The sequence below is a fragment of the Leptonychotes weddellii genome, chromosome X, assembly GCF_054177405.1.
Source record: "Leptonychotes weddellii isolate Sample4059 chromosome X, ASM5417740v2, whole genome shotgun sequence".
Lineage (NCBI taxonomy): Eukaryota > Metazoa > Chordata > Mammalia > Carnivora > Phocidae > Leptonychotes > Leptonychotes weddellii.
This window is the reverse complement of record NC_138385.1, coordinates 16988478-17000292: the sequence shown is the minus strand read 5'-3', so window position 1 is coordinate 17000292 and position 11815 is coordinate 16988478. Positions and strand designations below refer to the sequence as shown.

The 11815-nt window shown below is 47.2% G+C and overlaps 1 protein-coding gene across 4 annotated transcripts in view; it reads left to right on the top strand.

The window, feature by feature from the left end:
* ARHGAP36 (Rho GTPase activating protein 36) overlaps positions 1 to 11815 on the top strand; it is a 119844-nt gene that overhangs the window by 84858 nt on the left and 23171 nt on the right. The window contains exon 1 of one of the 4 annotated variants that reach the window (XM_031037020.2): positions 3774 to 3915. The exons of 2 other annotated variants lie outside the window; for them this stretch is intronic. In XM_031037020.2, the coding sequence (XP_030892880.1) occupies positions 3858 to 3915 (58 nt within the window). In that variant the 5' untranslated portion in view covers positions 3774 to 3857. Of the gene's footprint in view, positions 1 to 3773; positions 3916 to 11815 lie in introns of those variants that run through there. One more of the 4 variants, XM_006741547.3, reaches the window with a different exon arrangement.

Below are 11815 nucleotides of genomic sequence, written 5' to 3'. Positions count from 1 at the left end.
AAAAAAATGAAAAATGCTATATAGACTTACACCAGGGTTCTCACTAAATCCAAATGGATGACTTTTATGAGTATGCTCATTTTGAATACCACTAGACCCCATCGAGTTTTGAGGTTTGTTCCATTTTTTCTGCTACTTATTTACCCACACCCCAAAAGGAAGTAGAGTGGGGTTCAAGGGATCAAGTTCTCCAAATGGCTGCCCTAGTACTCCTTGTAGCTGGAGTGCAATGGGGAAACATGGTGTTCAAGGGTTCTCAGGGAAAGAGATCTTTCCACTATACTAGAGTTTCTTTAACTTTATTGAATATAAAAGCCCCTGTGGGGAGGTTGCTAAAAATGCTGTTTTCAGGTCTCCATGCCCAGAAATTCTCATTCAGTAGGTCTCGAGTGGGGGCAGGGAATCGGCATTATCATAGCACATCCAAAGTGATTCTGACACATCCGGTGTGATGGGCCATATTTTGTGAAACCCCGATTCATGACAAGCTTTCATTCTTGAAATCTCAATTAGCAACTGTTTGCCTGGGTGACAAGTACTTTTGAGCTTCAGGGAAAAAAGATAGGAAGGTCTGAAGCCTTCCTTCTCACAGTCGACAAGCCCCTAGCTTGATTTCATCATCCTGCCTTCTTCTCAGTTAAAATATGTTTTCTTCCTGCTAAAGACCTCATGGTAGACAGTGACCTAAGTAAGGAGCAGGGTGCTTGACTCTTAATTGGAATTGCGACGAAAGATCCTGCAGAGGCAACAAGCTGTCCAGCTCTAGGATGTCAGGGTGAGGGCAAATATACCCAGCATGCCCCTTGTGAGCACACACCTTACGGTGAGAGGTTGCAAGTTCAGGCTAGCCGGCTTCCGACAGTGTGAGGTGGGTGCTAAGGGCCTCTGCATTCTTGGGAACAAGGGGTCATAACTGGTTATGTGCCTCCGCACAGGAAAGAAGTCCTGCATTTTACTCACAGACCAACCTCCAGCTTTTTCTGGGTCACCAAAGCCAGCCCCAGTGCCCTGCACCAATAGCACGACCCCAGCCGAAAGGCACCAGTCACTCCCCTATCCTTTCTTCAGCAGAGATAAGGTTACAGATTTTCTTTTCTATAAGTAGTATTTTTTAACTCCAGAAATAATATATGTTTATTAAAGAAAGTTTGGAAAATACTAAAATATGGAAATAATAAAACAGTTAAAATTGCCCATAATTGCATTGTTTAAATACGATCAATATTAAGATTCTGGTGTGTTTCCTGTTAGCTTTTTTTCCCCTATGTATAGGCTTATTATTTCTTTGTACTGCTTATATAATAATGTGCACACATTTTGCATTTTGATTATTTATCATTTAAAATAATCACAAGTGTATTTTCAGGTTATCGTATAGGCTTTCAAATTATACACTTGAAAATAATTGTGCAATCATTCACTGAGTGAACCAACATTATATACATAGCTCAATATCTTGCATACAGAGAACATTTGATAAATATTTGTCGAATGAATGGATGCATTCCCCTTTTATGTGACATTTAGTTAAGGGTAAAGATTTTCAGAGGAAACTGAACACTAAGTAATTAAGTGGCAGAGGAGGTGGGTCAAAGAAAAGGGGGGGGAGAATTTCTAATTCAACTGTTAAGTACATTTTCTTGAGATTTCTGAACTTATATTTCTCCCTCTTTTTTTCCCAAAGAGTTGGCCTTGGTTTGTCTGGAGCTTGTTCACAACTATGAATATCTCCATTTTACAGATGAGGAAAACCAAGCCTCAGAAAGGCTTCCTAAATAATTTTTCTGAGATTACATCATTAGTACATAGCAGAATTGGGCTTCCAGTCTAGGTCTATGGGCATCCTTAGCTTTGTCCCTTTACCGCATCACATCTCTTGCAGAAAGAGGCAACAAAGGAGGATAGTTGTCATGAGTTTGTGCCTCTGGTAGAGCTATTCTGGAAGCAGAGAAACTTCAGTTACTGAGGCCCATTCGATGGGACTGGGCAGGCAGCCTCCCCAGGAGGGAGCCAAAAAAAAAAGCTCATTCAGCTAGGGGAAAAAAAAAAAAAAGAAACCCATTGACGCCATGACAAAAGCTGGTGGTGGATAAGCTCATGGGAAGAGGTAAGGCCGAGATTTCAATATCCAAGGCCTGAAACCGGACATTTCTAGATGTCAGACTTGTTTGGCTTGGATGACTGGGTATTTGTACAGCAGAAATTGGTAAAAGAACAGGTCTGGTGAATGTTTGTTGTCTTTGATTGCTTTTAGAAAACAGAGAAAATTGGAAATGATTTTAAAATTGGTGCAAAGGCAGAGAGGTACCATGTTTCCCAGAAAGGCAGGCAAATGAGTGGAAGGAAGCCCTTTCAACTCTGACTAGAGCTCAACTTTGCTAAAAATTGCATGACAAAGTACAGGTGATTCTTCCCTGTTATGCACCCCTTCTGTTGCATTAATGCTAATATCTGTGGTTAACAAAGCAAATGTAATAACTGCTCTCCCCAGAGGACCCGTGATTGCAGTTTCCACTCCTCAGGCCTGCAATCGAGCTGTTGGAAGAGCATTTTTCATATTTCTTGCTACCTCCTCACTAGAATTTTGATCGACAGAGCCCCATTTTCCCAGTGGAGAAAAACAAGGCACAGAGTCACGTCCCTACAACTACCAATGGAGGATTGGGGGAGAAATTAATTTGGGCCTCTGGACTTAAGCAGCGCATGGCTGGTCTACTACTACCAGATGCCCTAAACCCTGAACCCATTATGGTACTTGCCCCCATACGTATTTAAAATTTAAAAATACAAAGTCACAGAAGAAGTGCAATAAAATCCAACACAGTACCACCTCCCCATTGAAATATCAAATTCTTTCTCAAAATAAATGTTGGTGCCCCTCCTGTGGCAGTGCCCTGAGCAAAAAGTACAGGCGGCAGAATCTGGAAGTCAGTGGCAACTGGGAGCACCCCATTCTTATACATACTTGACACTGCGTTCTTTCACCTCTCTTGGAGATCAACTCCCCAAAAACGAAGGTTCCCAGGAAGCATAGAATCTCCCTCTTCCCGGAGGGAACCGCAGGACAGGGGCAGTAAAATACTCTCACCTTTGGGGCTCCTTGGGGGGCAAAGCTCTTTTCTCCTACTCACATTCTTGGTTCTGTAGAATGGAACAGTGACTTAAAATCAGATTTGGAGTTACCCAGGGCTGAGGTGATGCCTCGCCTAGAACAGAAGGTTCCCCAGGGCTGAGGCAGTCCCTCCCCTTCTGATTCATGGCTCCTGAGGCAGACACCGCTTCGCCCCTAGACTGGGTCTCCCGAGGACTGAGACGATGTGTCCCCGCAAACGTGGGGGTTTGTAGGGCTGGGATACAGCCCCCCCTCAGATCTGAGGCTCCCTGGGACAGGTGCATCATCTCGCCTGCAAATTCCAGCTCCTGGGGGCAGGCCCGCTTTTATGCACCCGATCAAGGGCTCCTGGGGGCAGAGACCTCCCCTCCCACTCAGATTCGGGGCTCACCGGGGCTGAGGTGGCGTCTCCCCTCAGACTCGGGGCTCCCCGGGGTAGGGGCAGGGTCCCGCCCTCAGAGTGAGCTCCCTGGGACAGGAGCTGCATCCTGGCCTCCCTCCGGGTGGGGGAAGGGGCTGCGGGAAGGGGCTGCGGGATCCGCGGCCTCTCCTCCCGCGGGAGGGGGGGGGGCTCCCCTGAGGCCCTGCCCCCTTCGTGACAAGCCCGAGGTGTCCGGTGACCAAGACACTCCGAGCTGGGTGCAGGGTGCGGCTCAGGGCGTGGTCACCGGGGGCTACTTAGGGCGGCCCTGTGCGGGGACAGCGCGGAAGCCAGCTGCGAGGCGGCGGGCACTCGGCGCGGGTCATGGCGTGGATCCTGGACTGCCTTTTCGCCTCGGCCTTTGAGCCCCGCCCCCGCCGTGGTGAGTGGGGCCCACCAAGTCGGGGGGCTGGGGTGCTCGGCCCGGGGCGGCCGGCGGCTGCAGCCCCGGCAGGGCGCCCTGGGGCTTGGCGCGCCGCCGCCTCGCCTCCCTTCCCGCTGGCTTTTAGCTAATTGTTCCTGGCTCCAGGGACTGCCCCGTCGAGGCCCCGCATAAATCACCAGCTTTGCCGGGAACGGCGAGCAATCGCGCTAATGGCCCGGCAGGACGCGGGGAGAGCGCGGGGGCGGAGTCGCTGGCTTGGCCGCGCTGGGAGACGGCGGAGCCCTGGGCCCCGACGCGCCCTCCCGCTGCCCAAGGGCCCTAAAGTCCCGAGGGGGAACGTCCCTGGCAGGACGGCCAGGGCCCAGGGACTCTGAAGATTGGGGGGGGGGTGTCCTTTTGCCCGAAGCTTGTCCCTCGCATCCCAATCTTAACTACGGAATATCACCGTGGGGCCCTTAGAGTCGTCGAATTCAACCCCTTCATTTAAGAGATGGCGACATTGAAGCCCAGAGATGGCAAAGGCCTGTCCAAGGTCATACAAGGAGTTGGCAGCAAATCTGATTCTGCTGAAGCCCTGCCAACTGCCCACTGCCCCAGACTGCCCAGGGGCGGAGACCTGGGGTCTTTAGTCTGGGTCTTTCCTTGGGTGCTTGAAATCAATGCTCGGTTCCTCTTTCCCTGTGGAGTTGAGGCCATAGGTGTGCAAAGATCACAGCACAGATCAAAATATGGGTGGCATTTCACCCCTTTTGTGGAACTGCTTCTATGAAGCACATTTTGGAAACCGATTATTTTTACTCCTCCTTAAAGTTTCAGGAGACTGATTTTTTTTCTTTTTGAGATTTCCCAGGACCCCCACCCACACTGTCCTTCACTCCCCCTTGGTAGGCCCCACCCCTTCCAGGCTGCCACCTGCCCCCACTGCCACCTGTTTTTCCATAGTCTCCACCTCCAAAATCTATATTGGTGAGAGTGCGTCATTGGTCACCAGCCATAGACCAAACCTGGGCTGTCTCCTCTTTCCTCTGCCCCCTCATAGGCGGGGAGAGGAAAGGCAGGGAGAAGGTGGGCCTCAGCAACTTATTTCAGCAAAAACTTGTTTTTAGTTCTTGTCAGCCTCAGCACCCTGCTGAGAACCATCCCAGGAGTCCAAGGTATTGCTAAGGGGCTACAGCTTGCTTAGCAAATTCAAGTACAATCTCTGGCAAGCCACAAGATCTCTGAGAAGGAAAGAGATCTGCATACACACAGAAAGTTTAACTTTTTGTTCTGTACGTTCTTTCAGGCTTATGTGATCCTGGTAAATCAAAAAAAAAGGGGGGGGAGGGAGTTTTATATAAATGCCTTTTAAGGCCTTATGGCTCAGGCACCTCATCCTCAAAAAGGGGTAGGGGGAACCATTCCACGCTTACCTGGCCTACAAGGTTGTCCTGTGACTCCAGTGAGATCAAGGATAAGATGGTTCCTTTATGAATAACCCCATTGGGAGGGGGTTAATATCACACAAGGAAGCCCATCCCCATCTAATGACACCCTTGTCTATTAGAATTTGAAGGCTTTTCCTTAAACCGAACCCAAATCTATGTCCTTCTGGCCCCAGCACTGACCTTCATGATCCTTCCAAGGGAATAGCACCAGCCCTCCCCATTCCCCCACCCCCACTCACCCCTGTTCTTATCCAGGCCCAGCCCCCCCCCAGTTCCTTCATCTGTTTAACATGTGACATGGCCGCAAGGCTCCTACCCGCAACTAGCTGCTCTTCTTTGAACACACTCCAAGTTGTGAATGCTTAGTGACCTAGCCAAAAGAGGATTTCCAGCTGTGCCCCCGTAAATATAGTCCTGGATGGCTGACTTTCCCTCTTTTGGAAGCGTACATTACACTCATGGTATACAGATACGTAGCCATAAATACACACGTACGTACACATTCCCACACCCACACATGCCCACATACAAATCACGAATGCACAAACACACATGCCTCACACGCATCGCGTGCTTTTCACACACGGTACAATATGCCCACACCACGCAGGCACATCCTACACACAAATCCCACGTACATGCCACACAGTTCACACAAGTAGTTTATTTATATTGGAAGTACTTTCGACTGAAGCTTCCTTTAAAAAAAAAAAAAAAGTAAACCCAAGTTCTTTTCAGAGGCTCCATTCTGTATTTAGTTGGTGTTTGACCCCAAGTGCAAGATTTTAGATTCGCTACTGAATTTCCAGTCTGGTAGGACCTGTCCCCCCATATATGCCATTGGCACACCACTGCCTACAGCAGCTCTATTACTCACCCAAGAGCAGCCGGGATCTGTGACACGCTTCCCAGATGCTGGGCGCTAGCCTCAGTCTTGTATGTGTATAATCTCATTTAAGTCACACGACATCACTCTGCAATTCGCAATCAGTCTCTGGCTACAGTTTTTTGACCAGGTAAGAACCCATTCATTGCATTCCTCCTGACAAATGCCATGCAGCACGAAGTGTGACTGTTGGTACTCCGTAGGGTTATAATTGCCCTGGGTGCCTCCCTTCGGATGTCTTCCAGAAATCCTCTGGAGTCAGAAGTGGGGGGGAGTAGCTGGCCACTGAATGGAAAGAGTGGGGGAAGTACTCTAAATGTTCTTTAACCCACCAACCCCCGCTTTCCCAGGAGATAGTTGGTATGTCAGAGTAATCTTTTGAGGGTAGCAGTGGACAACGGACAACCATATGAAGACATCTGGCCGAGGCATCACTGAGATCTGGGAAGAATGGTGGCCCAGAAAGGCCTTCTTTCCCAGGGAAAGGGACAGCACAATTGACCCACTTGAAATTCTCTCTTCCAGTTCGTTTTTGGCATTGGATTTAGCCTCAGACAGTTGGACTTCTGTAAAGCGGCCAAAACTCTAAAGCTGAAGGGACCCTGGGGCCCACTTTACATACAAATTTGATCTTTTCTTGGAGACAGGACCCAACCAATTTGCTAAGACCAGGCCTGGTTGAGCTGTAACAGGATTATTTTTCAGAGCTTAGGTTCTTGGGTTAGCCCACACTTTACCCACCATGAGGCTAAAATACAGAATCTGTGTGATGAAGACTGGCTGAAAATAATACTCTTGCAAAAAGTACCTCAGGCTCCAGCAGTAGAGTTGACATTCATTAAGCTTAAATATCAAATGACAAAAAGCGTTCTGGGTGTTGATAGAGTAGGACATCAGGTCCCTGAGGGGGAGTATGGCAACGGTGAAAGCAACGTTGTTCCTTTCTTCACACTTATCTACTAAGATAACCTAAACATCCCACACTAGCGGAACAGTTAAACAGACTCTATGACGTACCACTTGTTAGACTAGTCTACAGCCATAGAGATGGTGTTCATGAAGACTATGTAGCAATTTGGGAAATAGTATGATTACAATTGTGTCAAGTATGCATTTTTGAAAGACTGGAAGGAAATTCAGCAACAAGGTAAAGTATGAGATTCTATTAAGTGGGTGCCATAATAGTTATTTCTGTTTCTTAAAACCTTTATCAAGTTTGTTTTTACATTACTCTTGTAATATAAAAATGTTTTAGAAAGGTTAATACAGGGCCTATGATATGCAAATAGTCCAGATTATGACCTAGAATCCCACTATGCAGTGTTTAATCTAAGGGCTTTTTTTTTCCTTCAAATTTTAGTTTGAATGTAATGACCTGATCTAGATCAGGTCAGCCAAACGTGGTCTCCCTACTGACCATGAAGTGTCCTCTAAAAGTGGGTGGGAAGAAGCAAAACTGGTTTGAGTCCCAGGCCTGCTTTTGTAGTGTTGCTGTGAGCAAGTTATTTAACCTCTCTTCAAATGATATAATAATGCCTACATTTCCAGGTTATAAATAAGAATAATCATATTCATATGGTAATATCAATTACACTAAATACCCTCTATGGCTCAGGTATCAAAAGATGTGCTTTGTTCCTTCTCCAAATATTTACTACAGACCAGTCATTTTACATAAATGATCTCATTTAACATTCATTACAACTCTCTGAGGTAAGTATTATTATCATTATTTTGAAGACAAAAGCTCAAAAACGAACCAAAAAAAAAAAAAAAAACCACGAAAGCTCAGAGAAGTTAAGTAACTTGTCCACTGCCGCACAGTGGCTGAGCAAGGATTCGGACCCCGTTTGGTGTGAGTTCAAAGCTTGAGTGAGATTAAAAGAGAGAACACTTGCAAAGTTCCCAGCCCTGTGCTGATACACAGCAGACACTTGCTGGGTGGTCAGTATGATGTTGATGCTGTTCCCTTGCCCAGAGTCCAAATTCTGGTCTTTGATCTATTTGATTACTTATAGATCCCTTTCTGTGAAGACGTGCACATTTCAACTGGAAGATGCAGTGCAAATACCACCTGTGTCCTCATCGCTGCGGCTCTGAGTCACTAGGAAATGCTTTCTGTTTCCTTCTGGCAGTATCATTTGTTCTCGCATGTATCAGCAGAAGTAGGTAGATGGCATGTTTGATGAGCCTTGGCAGCTACTGTCACATCTCAGATACATCTCTTGAGAAACCACGCGGCTTCCTCGGGATGGGCACCCAATACCCAGCCACCGGTAGGTCCCTGCACTCAGGGAAGCTTCTTAAATGGCTGGGGCCTATTCTAAACCCCTGCTTCACCAGATGTACCATATGGCTGACCCTTCATTGCTACCCCTCCCCTTCCCCTCCTCCACGCAGAGGTTACAGGGCCTCCTCAGAGGCAGAGATAGGTAGGCACTGCCTACACCAGAAGTTTTTCTAAATTCCTAAATCCTCAGAGGGACTCACGAAGAGATAATGTTGCATGCTGGAGTCTGGGGGTCAGTGAGGGGTAGCATGCAGGATGGATAAGAGGGGTGAGGGGAAGGGAGAAGGTGAAGGCAGCTTCCAGAGACTGGGAACGCCCGGAGCCCAGCCTCTCAGAGCTTTTTCCGGCCTCAAATCTCAATACTTCTCTACTCCGTAGCCCCTTTATCCTTCTCTGGGATTATATCGATCCCCTACATTCAACTTTTTAAATCTTCCCCTACCACTTCCTGCTTAAATGCCGCTTTAGCTTGTAGTGACTTGCTTTTGTCTCTAGAGGGAGGCAACAGAACCAGGGAGGAAAGGGCACAGATTGGGGTCTTCTCTCCCTTTACCATTTTCCGCAAAGGGTAGATTTTACTTTCCTTTAACTGAGAACAGATAAACAACTAACTGGAACTGTATTTTGTGTGCTGCAAAGTATATCTCAGAAAAATACCCATCATATCTCTCCTTATCACCCCATCTACTTCCCAACCTTGGTGGCTGCTAGAGAAAGGGTGGCCTTTGAAATGCTTTTTAATTTCTGGGGTAGTGGTGGATAAACAAAACAGGAGTCCTGGAGGGCAGTTTAGCCAGGAAAGAGTCATGCTGTCATTCCCTTGAGTACCATGGCACATATTTAGGAGACAGAGTGGGGACTGGGTCTGCAGTGAGGGTTGAGGAGTTCAGGCCATAACTGGGATGGGGGGGGGGGGGAGTCTAGACACTGGGCAGGTAGTTTGAAACTTTCCTACATGGAGTATTGCTACTGAAACCTTGGTCTCATTAACACTGCCAGGAGAAACTGCAGAGTGAGAATTGGACTAAGGGTCCAGTTCTTCCCGGGCTGCATTAGGCTGATCAAAACATTGTCCTAAAAGAAGAGGGACTATTTCAAGAGTGTCAGACACATCAGTAATGAGGAAAATTGGCAGCTCAGTCAGGCGGCTTCAGTCTCTGAACAAAGTGGTTGAGACACTCTGGGGTATATGATGGGGGGGAGTACAGCGAGAGAGGGAATTAACCTTTTCTTGAACGTTTACTGTGCATGTTAGGCATTTGGCTGGCGCTTTCCATAGTCTACCCCTTTCAGTCATCTGAGCATTTCTAAGGCAGGTGTTAATATCTCCAATTTACAGATGAAAAAACAGATTCAGAGAGATGAAGTAACCTTCCCAAGATCACACAACAAGTAAGCGATGGAGCTGGGATATAAACTCAACCCTGTCGCACTCCAAAGCTCCTCTGCCCCCATGGAAAAGACAAAGATTCTCATCTGTAAAGGGCTTTACTCTCACGGGGAAACCAAGACCCCCCCCCCCTCCTCAATAAAATTCACACTTGTGCCTTGCCCCTACAGGTTGTTTACATTTGAGAGTAATGGGGCTTATTAAAGCATTTTCCACCTTTACAATTCCCCATATAATCCTCATGTTACGAACTCCAAAGAGAGAGAGACGTATAGTGAGGATTTTAAGCTCCAAGTAGTGTGTGTGTGTGTTTGTGTGTGTGTGTGTTGGGATGCGAGGAAGGAAGAGAACCTTAAAAGAGGGAGAGGCCTCACAGGAGTGACTTTGAGACGTGCACGTGAAGCCGGTATATTCAGAGGAGGTGTCAGACTGGCCCACAGCAGCAGGAAAGCCAAATGCCTGAGACTAGATGCTGGGAGACACCAGAGTTTGCATGAACTCCTCGTATGGGCCTTGAGTGACTTAGATTGGCCTCTCTATTCCACCCCCCCTTTTCTTTTTCAAAAGGAGACTTTCTGGTTACATATTAGTTTAGGCAATGCTTTTCCTGCCCACCCAGGATGGGGTGCTGACCCAGGCCCAGCTTGGGGGAAGCTTTATGGATGTTCCAGCTGCTTTTCCGCCGCACACCAGGCTCATTTGTGCCAGCTGAAAGGGCACAATAATAACAGTAGCAATTTAAATCGTGCTTCTCGCTTTCCCCCCTGAAAAGTGGTGAAGTGACTCACCACAGTTCAACTGTCCCTCTCTATCCACCCCCTGACCTCTTTGCAGCAGTCTAGGCTGGTCCCCCGGGGGCTGAGCTGGAAGCCGTGACTGGCCTGACACCCCCCATAAATGTGTTCCCCCAAATGCAATGTATTGTTTTAATTTGGATTTCTCATATGAGGCTGCTTGGAAGGCATTAGAGCAGCATAAGCTCCATTAGGCAAGCACAGTGCTCCCCATCAAACATGAATAATACAAAATGGGGCCATTCAGGAATATTTTCTGGGGGGGATCTGCTTGTTTTTCTATGTGCAGCTTGATATGGAGATGCCTGTCCTGTTTGAAATCTACTGCATACCAACTTCTGGTAGTAATGTTGTAAAAGCGGTTCTGGGAGAGCTGTGAAATGCTTCCCTCACTCCATCCTTCTCCAAACCCAATTCCCCTGACCCTATGGCTAGAAAATGCTCATTCTCTGATCTTTCTTTCAGCACCAGCCTAAGGAGAGCTCCCAGAACTGGAGCTGGTGAGGTGCTTATGAGCCTAGAGTAATTAAAGATTTTGAGGTGTCAACAAAGCAGGTAATTAGGTGGAGAAGGTATCAACTGTCTGAGAGACAAAGAAAGTAATTATGCTGAGCACTCTTGGTGCTGTCAGTAAACTCAAAAGAAAGATTTGTTGGGAAATGATACTGTTTGATAGAGACTTCAATGCCTAGCAGGAATCAGGAGACTCTTGGTGAGGCTGCCTGATATAGAAGAAAGGTTTGGGGAACGTAGCAAACCTGTATTTAAATACCAGCTCCACCTCCCTCTGGCTGTGTGATCTTGGGGAAGTTACTTCTCTGAGCTTGATGTTTGGTGTGTAAAATAGCAATAATCCTAGCTCCACCTACCTCGCAGTCATTGTGAGGTCTCAAGGAGGTAATGCATGTAAGAGCGCTTAGCCTAATGCCTGGTGCACAATAAGTGCTTAATAAATGGTAACGTTATTATGATGATCACTACCATTATTCTTACTATACCAGGCATTCTCTACAGGAGCTCAGAGTTTAAAAGGAGAGACCAATAATTGCAGTTACGTATGATCATGTCATGAGAAGTATGAAGAGTGTAACTATGGTGGCTCAAAGGAGG